At 38.4% G+C, this 16,941-nt stretch overlaps 1 protein-coding gene across 2 annotated transcripts in view; it reads right to left on the bottom strand.

The window, feature by feature from the left end:
• Nucleotides 1–16,941, bottom strand: part of LAMA2 (laminin subunit alpha 2) — a gene marked incomplete at both ends in the record, with an annotated part of 652,317 nt that overhangs the window by 143,677 nt on the left and 491,699 nt on the right. For both annotated transcript variants that reach the window (XM_080699817.1, XM_080699818.1), the window contains 2 exons: nucleotides 501–599; nucleotides 3,706–3,848. In XM_080699817.1, the coding sequence (XP_080555943.1) occupies nucleotides 501–599; nucleotides 3,706–3,848 (242 nt within the window). The remainder of the gene's footprint in view (nucleotides 1–500; nucleotides 600–3,705; nucleotides 3,849–16,941) is intronic.

The following is a 16,941-nucleotide window of genomic DNA, read 5'->3' as shown; positions in this document are numbered from 1 at the left end:
TGTCCTAAATGCTTAGGATTTTTACACTAAAAAGACTTTCTTCTGTGTGTGTGTGTGTGTAGGAATACTTATTTGGACTATATTTCTCTACAAATGCAAAAAATCCCAGGAGGAGATCAAAGAAACTATAAGTATTTTTATTTGTTTTTCTTTTTCTTCAAGTTTATATAATCAAGGACAGTGCTTTTGAGATAATATAAAATTGATTTAAAAAATTTTGCCATGAAGGCTACTAGATAAAGTTGTCAAAATACATTATCATTCTGATATTTTTGGTCTTTGTCTTTGACACTTCCCAAACATCAAGGCCTTTTTATGGGGGGAGGGGTGAGTTTTAATATTTGATTTGAAGCAGAAGTAGCAAGTTCTGATATGCACCAAGTTGGGAATTAGAAAGAACAAGATTAGCATTTCCAAACTTTGAACCACTTTAATTTTTAAGGAATTCAATTTCATAAGATCTATGCATTCTAAGAAGATTCATGATTTTGCCAACTTACCCTGGTCAGAAGCTCATTCATTTCTGTCACAAGTGTATTCAGATTGCCTTCTGCCAACTGAATAAGTCTCTCTGGGGCCCGCTGAGGTGATAGCAGGTGCTGAAAAGCATTTTATCCCATGTACATTTTAGTAAATGGTCTTGTAGTTATCATAAGCCTAACCAAATGCATTTTCCCCACAAACACAAATCACTTATATATATTTTTTTACCTTCAAAATAAAAACTATTTCAAGCAGGCACTTCTATACCGAGTGTCATGCCACATACTCAAGCAAATAGGAAAAAAAAAATCACAGTGATTTATTGAGAAATTATAATGAGCTAGGCATTTTGTTGGCATGTTTGGTTTCACTTAATTTTTACCCAAATCCTGTGAGGTAAATGTTATTCTATTTTATGGATGAGCAAACGGTGGCTTAAAAACAGTTAAAAATTTACCCAGGATCACATAACCAGTAGAGAGAACTAAGATGAAACTTTTGAAGTGCATTAGACTCCTGTTCCAGTCAACAGAGACACAGTTTACAGGTGAGAGAGAGCACTTGACCTAGGACACGAGGACTATCAGCCTGGTCTCGGTGTTGGGAGGAGCTGGCTGGCATTCACAGCTGGGACACGTTCTTCTCCTAGTGCACATAAATCATCTCAGAGGACACTAACATTAGGTGGAGTCACTCTGTGACAGTGATGAATCAAAGGAAAAATGAGACCACTCTGGAATCTCAGCTAAGCCCAGACAATACCATTTGTGTAGACCCAAAGATATTAAGGGATACCTTTCCTGGCTAATACGAATGACCGCTGTCCTCACTCATCATCTGTTCTTCCTTTCTAGATAGGATGCTTCACAGTCTCAATTACAGAATTATTACCACTTTCTAATAGTGCCTGGTGGAGCACAAAACCCCTGCTCCCTGGAATCCACCCTCCAATGGCCACATGCTCTTCCTCGCCCTCTCTTACTGAGACACTCTGCAATTCCCATGGTGCTCAGTGTCCATAGTCACACTGAATTGATGAGCTCAACTTTATTTATCACACATGTGGTCTTGGCAAACTTTGGCTTTGCTTAGGGAGCACTAACACAGTGAAAGAAACTGAGGAAAGTGGTTAAATAATTGGCTTGAAGTTTTCTTTTTAAATTTTGGCACATTGTAATTATACATCATAGTGAAGTTTGAAGAGACAGAAAAAAATCTGTCACTGCTTGGTTGTTTCCCATTCTGCTCTCTCCTCCTTTCCATATATAATATTAACGTCAAAATAAGATAAGGTTTTAAAATATAAAATATCTCAAGTATACAGATATTAAATCAATAATGAAAGAATAATGCAAACTTGGAATCAAGAGAGACCAGAATATAAGGAAAATCCAGTTCATTTGGACCAACACCCAGATGCAAGAGGGTGGATGACCAACACCCTCCACCTGGATGGTGCCCACAGATTGGACTCTCCCACAGCTCCTCCCATACCCATTGTTCTCTGCTTTAGTCTCATTGAAAGAATTTTATGTCCACCTGAAATGTTTACTTTCCTAACTTAATTTCTCCTCTTTGTGTCCCTCCATGTATATAAGAAATCATCCTTTTTGTGAAAACTCTTTCTATTCCTGAAGACTGGGACTATGAAGTAAGGTTGGATTCCTCTGCCTGGCTTTCAAGGTCATCAGGTCATTCTTCATATCACCCTACCTTAGTCAAGTCTCTAAGTTTATCTTTCACCAGCAAGCCTGGCTCATAACATGTGGCAAACAGGCCTGATTTGTACCTCTGCCTCTGTACATCCTGCTGTCTAAGGCATGACTCTGTGGCAAGAGAAAGCATGGGCTGTGGGTTAGGGAGACTTCACCTCTGGCTCCCTGGGTGAAGTCTTCTCCTCCGCTGCCTCCCAGGCAGGTTATTTATTTTATTTCTCTAAGCTTTATAATTTTCCTGGGCCTTACAGTTATACTGCTTCCATTTAAATCTCACCTCTGCACATAGTAGTCACAAAACTTTGTCCCTCATACAAAACAAAAACCCAGAAACAAAACAGCTTCTCCATGGCTCAGTTTTCATACTTGAAAAATATGGATAATATAGTCCTTCTGTTTTAGTCATTTCAAGCTGTTATAACAACAACAACAAAAATACGTAGGCTGGGTAGATTGAACCATACAATTCTGAAGGTCAAAAAGTCAAAGATTAAAGTGCCAGCCAATGTGATTCTTGGGAGGGTCTGCAGATAGCTGTCTTCTCTTTGTAGCCTCAAAGAGCAGAGAGAGGGAGAGGGAGGTAAGGAGGGAGGGAGGGAAGGAAGGAAGGAAGGGAAGGGAGGAAGGGAGGGAGGGAGGGAGGGAAAAAGAGAGAGAGAGAATCCCAATTTCCTTATCATTTCTTCTTATTATAAGCTTTTTTACTGTCTAGAAGGTATGTATAAGTTTTAGAATAGTGTTTCTCAAACTGATCCTTATATATTTCTAAAGGTCTACTTATTTTCAACAACAAAATTTTTATTTTAGGATTTTATTTTGAGAATAACCTTAAATATTAACATAAGGTCTTTTGGACTCCAAGCTAGGCTCTGAGAAGATGAATGCCACTACCTGATTGCAGGACCCACAACAGCATGCATATTTGAGAATATGACAAATGTGAGCAAATAAGTCACATGTACTTGTTAAATGACACCAAATGTCATTTCAGACCCCTTGCAAGGGGTACTCTAGTTCAACTGAGGGGAGGTAGGACAACTAAGCTACCATATGACATCTGGCTGAAGAAAGAACCTGTGTGGAGGGAGTCTATATCATATTCTTATTGCAAGCAGCCATTTACTTTCAGTCCATATCATATTACTTGAAATTAATGCTTTTAATTTGAATTTTATTGGCTTTTTAGGCCTCTGTAAGGATTAATTTGTTTTCATTTTATGGAGCTATAAGGAGTACATACTTGATTTTATGTTTGCACATATTTAAGTCACATAATAAAGTTGATTTAGGAAAAACAGTTTATTTGTGTGTGATGGTAATGGGGGGTATCTGTATATTATATTTCTTGAGTATGAAAAACACTGATTTAGAAAGTATTTGACCTTCTAAAACAGCTGCTTCTCTTAATTTGGGGAAGCAGATAGAGCATTTATCAGTTACGGTCAATAACACTTGGCAAGCTTCTGTCAGCTTGATCCTGGCTTTTGCTGTTAGTACACCAACCTACCTTTAGATCCCGAGTCGTATTTTCAAGACCATACAGAATTTTATAGGGAGCAGGAAGTGGTCCTGTGAGGTTGATGTTCATGGCCATCTGCTCCAGGCGAGCCAGGTCACCAAGAAGAATGCCTGTGCACTCATCTCCACAAACTGTAAAAGGAAATGATGAAGAATATTTACTTTTGCTAAATATCCCAGCTGGAAGTCCAAAGATAAAAGATATGTGATGGTGTATGGCCCAAGCATAACTCTGTGAATGTTGGCGCTACTCATGTCAGATAATTAATGCTACTGAATGGATTACTGTTGAAAAAGGGTGAGAACAACAAAGGAGCAACTATGCCTATCACTCCGAACCTAGATGCTTCAGTCAGCATGTTCATCGCTATAGCCTGAAAATACCTGACCAACCAACTTCAAGGAAACAAAATTGGCTCACAATTTTAAAGTTTTCAGAGATCACTCTTCTCTACGGCAGAAACCAAGGGGACAAAGCATGGCCAAGGAATGCAGCTCAACTCATGGTGACCAGAAGCACAAGAGGGGAAGGGGACTGGGATGGATACAGTCCCAAGTCCATGGCCTCGGACACCTGCTCCTCCAGCTACACCCTGACTCAGGACCTGGCTGTAGTGCTTAGCACAAGAGCTTTGGGGGACATTTTAAATCCAAACTACAACACTGGAATGCAGAGGATGACCTAAATACAAAGACCAAAGAGGAGAAGCAAATACATTTTGGTGAGAAAAAGCATGTCGCCCAGTAGTAAAGAAAAGGTGAGAAACAGAATATACTACTATAGATGGGAGGGGATTCAAAATGGCGACTGCGGGACACAGCACTTCTCAGTAGCTGAAATAAACAATGTTCAACTACCTAGAAGGCAGTGTCTTAAACAACAAAATAAATATATCTCAGGAACCAAAATAGATCCAGGAACCTCGGGAGAAGGAATCCAGATCCCTGAACTACGAGATCCATGCAAAAAATAAAATAAAAAAGTTTGGGCATCGGATTTGCTGCAGACACAACCAGGCTGCCCGCCGGCACCAACGCAGGTTGCCAGCCCAAACCGCAATTCCTGGAGCAGACTGACACCACCATGGCAAAATAATCCAAGAGTTTGAAAACAGACATAGAGCTCCAACATCTTAAGCAGCGAGCGGCCTCCGAGCCAGAAGCCTGTGTGCTCACCAAAGACGGGACCACAGTGGCACTGAGAGTCCTCTAGACACCTGGATCAAGGAAGCCAGGTATCTGAGTGCGTCCAGAGAATCTGCAGGTCTTAGCATGTGCCCCATGTCTGGCACTAGCCCTGGGTGCCTATCACTCGCCCCAGGACCCCGCATTATCCTCCTGCACCCTGCCCACACCCCAGGAACCCTGCTAGTTGTCTGTGCCACTCGCATCCCTAGACTCGACACTCACCTTGTGCACCTAGCCCACGTGCCCTGTCCAACCCTGGGCACTAACTTCGCGGGCCCAGCCCGCTCCCCAGGACAGCAATAGCTGTGTGCAGCCCACTCTCACCCCGAGACCAGTAGCTATCCTTGGGCCCCCAGCCTACGCACTGGATCCAGCACAAGCCGTGTATGCCTGCCCCATGCCCTGGGACCTAGCGCTACCCTGGTGCGCCCTGCCTGAGCCAGAGACCAGTGCTAGACACTGCACTCCTGGACCCGTCTGTGCCCACCCCACACCCCAGAGCCACCGCTGGCATTCTGTGCCTGCCCCATAGACGGAGACTGGGAACTAGTCTAGAGCACCCAGCCCATGACCTGGGTCCAGCTCCAGCCCTGCGCACCCTGCTCGACCCCTGGACCAGGCGCTAGGCATCTGTGCCCACCTGCGTCCAAGTCCAGTGATAGCCGTGCACCCAGCCTGCACCCTGGGACCTGGCAGCACTCCAGTGGTAATTGTGTGCGTCCCGGGACCCTACAGCAACCCTTTGCCCAGTGTGCATCCTGGGACCCCATGGGCTAGCCCAGTTAGAATTTCCAGAGACACAGAAAAAGTCATCAAGATGCAATACCTACACAGGGCCTCAGGGGGAGGTTCCAAGACTACTTTGGACATCCTCCATCCCTGTGGAAGGGAAGCACAGGCCTGAGTCTAGGGTGGAGAGTACAGAGGCACTGACTACAGGCTGGAAATACACAGAACCCGGGACTTGTGCAGAATTTATTAACAGTGACACCAGATGCCCTGATACCTAAACCCAAAGCTGTCAAAGGAGAGAAAGGTGTCCAAACACCCAGAGAGTGGCTTAAGAAGCTGACAATAGAGTATAGAACAAATTAAGAGACGTTGGATTATACTCCAAAAGTTACCACAGCAATCAGACATTCAAATATTATATGGACCCGACCCCATATTGGTAAATTAGTAGGAATGGGGTTTTTTGTAGTAGTAGTTGTTGTTGTTCTGTTCTTTTTTCCCCCTCTTCTTTCTTTTACTTTTATTAGAGTTTTTTTTAATATATTTTATAGTTTGCCTTGTTTTCTGGTCTCACATAATTGCTAGTTCTTTTTATTTTATTCTTGTCCTTTTTTTACTCTTTCTTACTCTTTTTCCCCCTTTTTTTCTTTTTCCTCTTTGGATTTGTTTTTTCTTTCTTTTCTTTCATTTTTATATAATAGTTAACTTTTGTATCTTGTGTTGATATTTTAATTGTGTTTGTTTGCTCCTCTACCCACCCCTCTTATAAGCCTCCCCACTCTAACCTCTCTACTCTCTTCCCTCAAAACTGTTTCCCATACTATGTCTCTTTGTTTAATATTAAAAGTATTTCATATCCCCATACTTAAATACTCTACTATCTACAAGAGTCCTACTATTTAACTCTCTCATTCTCAACAAGATATTACCTTATCATACTTAAATTCTTACTCAACCTAAACATATCCTGTACTTAACCCAACACCTGTACCCATCACCCCAGCTTCTCTCCCATCACACAACCCCCAACATTGGATAAAGCACTGCTGACTTGCTGATACATTTAAATTCCAAATACTAAGATTGGATTAGACGTAATGCTCACAAACGATGGGTAGACATCAGAAAGACAGGATGGAGAACATTGAAAATATAAGAACCAGGACTAATGAAGAGACAACAGAAATCAAGAATGCTGACCTATAAGAAATGCAAAAAGGGGAGTTCAGAATCTTGATCTATAATATGATGAAAGGCTTTAAAACAAGTCTACAGCCGGGCGTGGTGGCGCACGCTTGTAATCCCTGCGCTTGGGAGGCGGAGACAGGAGGATCGCGCAGGTTCGAAGCCAGCCACGTGCGCTGGCTTAGGAGACCCTGTTTCCAAATAAAAATGTAAAAAAAAATAGGTCTGGGAGTGTAGCCCGGAGGTAGAAGGGCTTTCAGGAACCCCAGTACCACCAAAAAAAAAAAAAAAAAAAAAACAACAAGTCTACAGGAAATGAAAGAAGAAACTGAAACACTAAGAAAGAATCAGAAAGATGTCTGGAATGAAACGAGTCAATAAATAAAATGAAGACAGCAATAGAAAGAAATTCTGGAAGATTAGATGAAATGAAAAGTAGATTATCACTGTTAGAAGACAGTTCATTCAAAACCGAAAACACAGTCAACAGCATACAGAAGTTAATACAGCAACAAAACCTAAACATCCAGCAACTATAGGACAATATGAAATGTTCTAACTTATGGATAAAAGGCATTGAAGAAGGGATAGAATTACAGACCAAGGGCATCCATAATCTCCTCAAAGAAATAATTTCAGAGAATTTTCCCAACATGGAAAGAGACTTGGATCTTCACGTTCAGGAGACATACAGAACACCACTAAGACAAGATCAAAGAAGAACATCCCATGCCATATAATAATCAAAATAACCAACATAGACATCAAGGAAAGAATCTTAAAAGCAGTGAGAACAAAAGGATGGGTGACATATAGAGGCAAAAGAATAAGAATCACTCCAGACTATACATACCAAGTCATGAATGCCAGTAGAGACTGGTATGATGTGATCCAGACCCTGGAAGAAAACAAATTCCAACCCAAACTGCTATATCCAGCAAAACTATTCAAAATTAAGGAGAAACAAGTGTTTCAAGATAAGCAGAACTTCAAAAAGTTCATGAATTCTAAGCCAACACTACAGAAAATACTTAAAGAAATAAAGAAGAAAAAAGAAGCAGACTCCAGAACCAGAGAAGGGATGAAGTTGATCAGCAGAGCATCTAAGAAGAAATAATACTATATCCAACAGAAGATAGAACACAAAATGACGGAAACAAACACCATATTTCAATAATAACACTGAATGTCAAAGGTCTTAACTCTCCAATCAAAGACACAGACTGGCAATGTGGATTAAAAAATATAATCCAGATATATGTTGTTTGCAATAAACTTACCTTACAGCAAAATACATCCACAGACTAAAAGTGAAAGGATCAAAAAAGATATATCATGCCAATGGGGACCAAAAAAGGGCAGGAGTAGCAACACTGATATCCAACAAAACAGATTTTAAGCTAAAACACATCAGAAAAGACAAAGAAGGACACTTCCTTTTATTAAAATGAATAATCCACAAAGAAGATATAATGATAGTAAATGTTTATGTCCCAAATGTGGGTACAGCCACATTTATAAAACAAACCCTCTTGGACATAAGATCTCAAATAGACAGAAATACAATAATAGTGGGAGACTTCAATATACCTCTCACACCACTGGATAGACTTTCAAGGCAAAAGATGAATAAAGACTCTTCAGAACTAATGAAAACTATAAACCAAATGGACTTAATAGACATACATATACAGAATATTTCAGCCAGGAACAACAGGATATACATTCTTCTCAGCAGCCCATGGCACCTTCTCCAAAATAGATCACATTCTGGGACACAAAGCAAGAAACAGCAAATTCAAAATATGTAATATAATTCCCTGCATCTTTTCAGAACATAATGGAATGAAAGTAGAAATCAACAACAGGAAACCCAAAATAAACTATTTAAATACATGGAGATTGAATGATGCACTATTGAATGATGAGTGGGTAAGATCAGAAATTAGGGGAGAAATAAGGAAATTTATGGAATTAAATGAAAATAGAGAAACAACTTATCAAAATCTATGGGACACTTTGAAAGCATTGTTGAGAGGAGAGTTCATAGCATTGAGTGCCCACATAAGAACAGAAAGTTACCAAGCAAACAACCAAATGACACAACTCAAGGACCTAGAAAGACTGCAACAGTCGAACCCCAAAGCCAGTAGAAGGCAAGAAATTATTAAAATCAGAGCAGAAATAAATGAAATGGAGAACAAAATAAATCAAAGAATCAACAAAACAAAAAGCTGGTTCTTTGAGAAGATTAATAGGATTGACAAACCCCTGGCCAACCTAATCAGAAGAAAGAGAGAATCAACTCAGATTATTAAAATAAGAAATGAAAAAGGAGACATCACCACAGACAAAGGGGAAATTCAAAGGATTATCAAGAACTATTTTGAGAATTTATACTCCAACTCAGATTTTTGAGAATTTATACTCCAACTCAGATTATTAAAATAAGAAATGAAAAAGGAGACATCACTACATACAGAGGGGGAAATTCAAAGGATTATCAGGAACTTTTTTGAGAATTTATACTCCAACAGACTGGAAAACATGGAAGAAATCGATAGATTTCTAAGCACATATAACCTACCTCAGCTGAACTAAGAGGGCATAGCAAGCCTTATCCAACCAATAGCAAACAAAGAAATAGAAACAGCAATCAAAATTCTTCATCAAAGAAAATCCAAGATCCCAATGGGTTTCCAGCTGAATTCTACAAAACTTTCCGTGAACAACTAATACCAATACTTCACAACTTGTTCCAGAAAATTGAAAGAGATGGAATTCTCCCTAATTCCTTCTATGAGGCCAGTATCACATTAATCCCCAAACCAAATAAAGATATTTCAAGAATGGAAAATTACAGACCAATATCCTTAATGAACATAGATGCAAAAATTCTAAACAAAATACTAGCTATACACATTCAAAACCACATCAAGAGAACTGTACACCATGACCAAGTTGGTTTCATCCCAGAAAAGCAAGGCTGGTTCAACATATGCAAATCAATACATGTTATTCACCACATAAATAGAACTAAAAATAAAAACCACATGATTATATCAATAGATGCTGAAAAAGCATTCGACAAAATCCAACACTCATTTATGTTAAAAAACACTGCAGAAAACTGGAATAGAAGGAACATATTTCAACATCATTAAGGCTATATACAATAAGCCCAAAGCCAACATCATATTGAATGGAGAAAAACTCAAGAATTCCCTTTAAAATCAGGAACAAGACAAGGATGCCCACTATCACCACTCCTTTTCAATATAGTCTTTGAAACTTTTGCCACAGCAATAAGACAAAAGAAGGAAATCAAAGGAATTCAAATAGGAAGAGAGGAATTAAAACTATCCTTATTTGCAGATGATATGATTATTTATCTAGAAGATCCAATGAACTAAACCAAAAGACTTTTAGAGTTGATTAACCAATTCAGCAAAGTTGCAGGGTGCAAAATCAACCTAAAGAAATCAGTTGTGTTTCTTTTATGTCAACAATGAATCCAAAACGAAAGAAATAAAGAAACCTATTCATTTATTATAACCTCTAAACCAATAAAATACCTAGGAATAAACCTAACCAAAGATGTAAAAGACCTCTACAGAGAAAGCTACAAAACATTAAAAAAAGAAATTGAAGACGACCTTGGAAGATGGAAAGATCTCCCTTGCTCATGGATAGGCAGAATAATTATCATCAAAATGGCAATTCTGCCAAAAGTGGTCTATAGATTCAATGTAATTTCCATTAAGACCCAACAACATTTCTCATAGACCTGGAAAAATCAGTTATGAATTTTGTATGAAGAATGAAAAGACCCAGAATAGCCAAAGCAATTCTCATCAACAAGAACCAGCAGGAGGCATCACAATCCCGGACTTCAAATATACTATAGAGCAATAGTAGTAAAAACAGCATGGTATTAGCACAACAATAGGCAGACTGACCAGTGGAACAGAATAGAAGATACAGAAACAAACCCACACATCTATAGTCAATCAGTCTTTGACAAAGGGGCCAAACTCATATGCTGGAGAAAAGACAGCCTTTTCAACAAATGGTGCTGGGAGAACTGGCTATCCATTTGTAGGAAATTGGATCTGAATCCTTACTTCTCACCATGCACAGGAATCAACTCGAGATGATCAAGGACTTAGAAATTAGACCAGAGACTGTGAAGTTATTAGAGAAAGGCATAGGATCAGACTCCAACATATAGGCACAGGGAGTAACTTTCTCAATAAGACTTCCAAAGCACAGGAAATTAAGGCATGAATTAATAAGTGGGATCTCATCAAACTAAAGAGTTTCTTCTCATCGAAGGAAACCATCAAGAACCTAAAGAGGAAGCCTACAGAATGGGAGAAGATCTTTACCAGCCACCACTCTGATAGGGGGCTAATATCCAGAAAATACAAAGAACTCTAAAGACTCTACACTAGCAAAACAAACAACCCAGTCAAGAAATGGTCAACTGGAATGAATAGACATTTCACAAAAGAAGAGATACAAAGGGCCAATAGACACATGAAAAGATGTTCAACATCACTAGCCATCAGGGAGATGCAAATCAAAACTATGCTGAGATTCAATCTAATCCCAATCAGAGTGGCAAGCATAAAGAAATCAAACAACAACAACTACTGCTGAGGATGTGGGGAAAGAGAAACTCTTTTATACTGTTGGTGGGAGTGCAAAGTAGTTCAGCTGTTATGGAGATCAGTGTGGAGATTCCTTAGAAAACTGGAAATAGATCCACCATTTGATCTGGCAATACCACTCCTGTGTATCTTTCCAAAGGGGTGGAAATCAGAGAACTACATTAACATATGCATACCCATGTTCATAGCAGCACAGTTTGTAATAGCCAAAATATGGAACCAACCTAGATCTCCATCAACAGATGAATGGATTGCAAAATTATGGGAAATACACACAATGGAAGTCTATTCAGCTATAAAGAAGAATAAAATAATAGTATCTGCAAGAAGATGGAAGGAACTGGAGAACATTATTTTAAGTGAGATCAGTCAAGCACAGAAAGAGAAGGGACATATGTTTTCTCTAATATGCCCAAGCTAGGGAGTAGTGGTAATACCAGAGGGACTCCATATAATAGAGGGGAAATCTCAGCAAAGCTAGAATGGAAGGATAGGAGAGGAAGAAAGCTGAGGTTGTTCAATGGAAGAGCTAAATATGAATATGTGTAATGATATAAATGTAACATTGTTAACCTGGACACTCTCTATTGGGAGGGGGAAGGAAAATGGTGGGTAAGGGCACGAAGCATAATCTAAATATACACCATTTTCAATATGTTCAACTTATAAATAAAATAAAATAAAAATATAGATATTTGCAAATTCCCACATCAACAATGTACAGGAAATCTGCAGCTAGGGAATAAGGCAGTCTTGTGTATTCACATGGTTCCACATTTGCGAATATGCCGTGCTACACTGGATTGTACTCTCTCGAATGCCTGAATAGGCTTCATGAATTGTTAGATTATGTCAATTACATAAAATTATAAAAATTGATATAAATTACTTAGGTTATATAATCTATTAATTTGATAAATAAAACTATGTAATCTTTTATGTTTTTCCTATCTTGATGTTTACTTACATATTTATTTGTCAACTCTCCTTCTTTATTCCTCCACATTAGCACCCATGATTAAATGTACCCATGATTAAATGCAGATCTACAAATCTTTACCTTGATGATTAACTTTATCCATTCTTATAGATAAATAACTACCAAAGGACAGGAAGGTTTCGTTCTTTAAGCAGCCTAGAATGCTAATATGGCACCTATAATCTTTTCAATGACCATAAAAAGTTTTATAGGAGTGGAGAGGGATTGGTGGTAGAGCTCCGAAGAGAGAAAAATGAATTATTTTTTTGTTCATTATCAAATTAATACCATAAATACTGCTACTTCTAAAATTAACATGTACTGATATTTGGGAGTATTTAAGATACACCTATTTCATTTTGTAGTTTTTAATTTTACAACAAAGAGTTATTGAGGTGTATCTTCATGCCAAGGAACAGGTTCTACCTTACTAAGGATATACATATATTCACATATATTTATATGTGTTATAATTTATCTCTTTATTCCAGAGATAGAAGTATTAGAACTATTCACATTAGAAAAGAAGAAAATACCTACCACAGCAAATAACAAGATCTAGAGAGCATTTGATCATGCCCCAAATGGCAAGAATTCAATTAGTTCTCGAAATAGCACTCCCCTGTACAGCTTAATGGAGAGAAAACCATTAATGGAAACTTGTAAACAAAGAGAAATGGTAGAGAGTGTGATTTTTTTTATAGGACAGCAGTTAGAGGTGAATTAAAATATCCCTTCTTGGGGACCACAGTGCCTCAGCAGGTCTTTTAATAAATCAGCTCCTTGCAGGCACACCTGCTTCTGTGGAGCACCCTCTGCAGGTGCTTTTTAAGCTCCTGAGGCTACGCAGGCTGAGTGGCCAGAGCATTGGAGGCAGGAGCAGGGGTCTAGAACTAGAGCTCTGTCCTTCCTGACCAAAGTGAGAGAGAATTTGTGTTTTATAGAAACTAAGTAAAAGGAAGAGAGCACTGTGACTTTCAACCCCTGTTCAGTGTAAGCTTCATCAGAACTGTCAACATGAACAGATTATAGAACACACAACACCAGGCACAATTAAGTGCTTTTCAAAAAGACTTTGTCTAAACACCAATATCCATCATCTGGTTCCACAATTTCAGTAGGGCTAAAAGTCACCAGAAGTATTTTCTGGAATACCAGAGGACTTGGCCCACCCCAGTTTTCTGATTCAGGAGATGACTGTATTTTCTGGCTTCTGCTTCTTGTGCAGAGAAAATGATTTGCTAATAAACTCTCAGGTGAGACCGAAAGTGCTGGTCTGTGTGCCATACTGAACAGCCACCTGACCAATGTGCTTGGCACCTCCTGGGAACTCATTTCAAATGCTTACTTGGGCTCTACCCAAGACCTTGCAATTCCTAGTCTGCACTTTCAAAAGATCCCATGGAATGTGGGAAAGCCCATACTCAGGAAAAAAAAAAATAGGTACAAAAGATTACCAGGAAAGCAACACGTTTAGATCACTGACCAGAGCAAGGTGATGTTCATTGCTGAGGTAGGTTTAAATGTTCACAATTTCTTTGCTGCTGCTCTCATGAAGAGGTGAGTCTATTTCTCTTCAAATTTGTATTGGCTTTGCAACATATTCTGATCAACAAAGCATGACACAGGGCAGTTTTTGTTTGTTTCTTTGTTTTTTATTTCTAAGCCTCAGCCTCAAGGGATCTGCAGTTTTTGCTTTCATGCTCCAAGAATTCCACTGCCTTGAGTATAATTTCAGGTAAGTAAGTGTCTTTGAGGGACATGACACATGAAAGAAACATGCACAATTTGCCACTAGCTGAGTCCCCACCATGTGATCCTAGCCCAAGTGGCTCACCTACAAAATCTTGATCAAAATCATGTGATCAAAATCATTATATATTGATGTCATTTTACATTTTAGAATGATGGTAAGAGTACACTTCCTCAAGTTTAGCCAGTATGATATTGAGTGTGGATTAAAATCAGAGACCTTTAAGATTCAATTCTTAAGTTAAAAGCAAGCATTTTAAGCATTATTAACATTATAAAGAAATATGATGCAAAAACAAGCTCTGATGGGTTCTACTGAAGTTTTATTTTTGGAAGATATGCCCAGAAAGTATGCAAATAATTTGGTCACTTTTTAGTTTCAAGATCTTGATTATATAATATTTCTCCATGCTTTTTAGGGAGTTTTTTGGGTTTTTTTGTTTTGGTTTGTTTGGTTTTTTTGGTGGTACTGGGGTTCCCGGAAGCCCTTCCACCTCAAGGCTACACTCCCAGATCTATTTTACACTTCTTTTTTTAAACTTGGAAACAGTTCTCTTAAACCAGAACAGCTGGCTTTGAACCTGCATGATCCTCCTATCTCCGCCTCCCAAGTGTGGGGATTACAAGCATGCGCCTCCACGCCCAGCTATGGAGGTAATTTTTAAAAATCCTTTGGTAGTCCTTCTCCTAATTTATTTACAATGTATAACTTACTATTTCCATAAAGGGATTGCATCATTTTGTTAATAATAATTTGGCTAAAAGCTCTTTACTGGATGGTTCTAGAAATTTCTAGGGGAAAGTATTCCGTTTTCTGAGTTCCTACTTTATTAAAAAAATAAACCAGACACTAGAATCCAAACCTAGATCTGATTTACTGTGATATATTACAAAATAAATTGTTAAGCTAGAATGCCAAGAGGCATGATGAATACTGAATTTTCTCTCATTTATTCTACCCCCCGCCTATCTGTTTTGGTTCCTCATCTTCAGTTGTTGAAATGAAAATGTATTTAATTGCTCTTTCAAGGACTCATGGATTTCATTTTATGTCTCTGTGTTCAAAGGCCTATTCTTATGCCATGTCCTATGGTCTTTGTATTCCTTTTTGGGGAAGAGGTACAAGAAAATTTCCATAAGTGAGAGGTAAGTTTTATAGTACGCTCCAAGTAATATTCTAACATCTGTCTCAATGGGTCAGAAAGACTTATGAACATGACAGCCATGGGGATTTTTTTAAAGCTTCTGTACAAGTCTAGCTCATGCAGTTATAAGGTAAATACATGGCAGAATTGTACCCTTTACATAATTGTTCACTATTTTATTCTGACGCAAAATATTTTATTTATACCACAAGCTACTTTTATTTGCTCTCAAAAGTCCAAAGTGTCTGACAACAGACATTGGAAATGGAATACAAATTAAAGACACATTTAATGCACTATGATAGGAACATCTGAAGAGTGTATAGAAACACAGAATATTCATATTATGTAAACAACTGCTCTTTGATAAGGATACAATGTAAATTAGTTCCTCTCTCATAATCAGGACCCTAAATAGCCTCCCTGAACCAGTCTCCTAATCAGCAATACAGATAAGGTTATAAAGTGAGATCCTGCCTAAATAGCATGGAAATAAAAGCAAATACTTCAAGACCATGATTATATTTTACATGACTAAATGTTTCCGAGGCTTAGCCTATAAAAGTGTCAGGATAAATTTGTGTCTAATATTAACAAATGCAGTACTAAATTCAGATCGTTATAGCTGGGCACATGTAAGGGGTAAATCATGCAGCCAATATTACAGATCTTTCTGTTAGCAATTAATGCAGAATATTGCATTTCTACCAGCGTTCCCCATGCATAATAATTGCTGGCTTACTGTCACAAAAAATTCACAAACTGCATTTGAGCCAAAGAAGCTGAGGCTGAAACAAATACATTAGACATTATTGAAAAGGCCAGAACTCTTGACCAACTTTAGGTAAAGATATATTAAGTATCTACTGTGACTAACTAGAAATAGAGGAATAAAAACATATTTTTAACAAAAGGTAAGTTTATGTGCTAATGTGTATTTTTAAATTATTTTTTGGAGCTCTGCATGGTGGTGCATACGTGTAATCTCAATACTTGGGAGGCTGAGAAGGAGGATTGCAGGTTCCAAACCAGCCATAGTCACTTAATGAGACTCTTATCAACCTAGTGAGACCTTGTTTTAAAATAAAAAAAAATGAAAGCACTGGGAGTGTAGCTCAGGGGTACAATGCCCTTGAGTTCAGTCCTTAGTACCACCAAATAAATAAAAATTAACTTTTCTAGATGAATCTCATTGGAGTTCCCTAATTCTGGATTTGATATTTCTCTTTTATGTGACCTCTTCAAGAAAAAGAATTTAGATTCACATATATTTAAGGCTCATTAAAATGGGTTCATGGCTGGGTGCAGTAGCACATTCCTGTAATCCTTGTACTTTGGTGGCTGAGACAGAAGAATTGCAGATTCTAGATCAGCCTCAGCAACTTAATGAGGTCATCAGCAACTGAGCAAGACTGTTTCAACATAAAATAGAAAAGGACTAGGAGCAGAGCATGGAGGTAAAATGCCCCAGGTTCAATTCCTAGTACCTCCCAAAAAAGAGGTTCAGTAATTCTGTTATTTTTTTATTTGTTTATTTATTGTGGTACCAGGGATGGAACCCAGGGCAATCT

The sequence above is a fragment of the Muscardinus avellanarius genome (genome assembly GCF_963383645.1).
Source record: "Muscardinus avellanarius genome assembly, chromosome: 8".
Lineage (NCBI taxonomy): Eukaryota > Metazoa > Chordata > Mammalia > Rodentia > Gliridae > Muscardinus > Muscardinus avellanarius.
The sequence above is the reverse complement of the archived record's forward strand: the minus strand, read 5'-3'. Positions and strand labels throughout refer to the sequence as shown.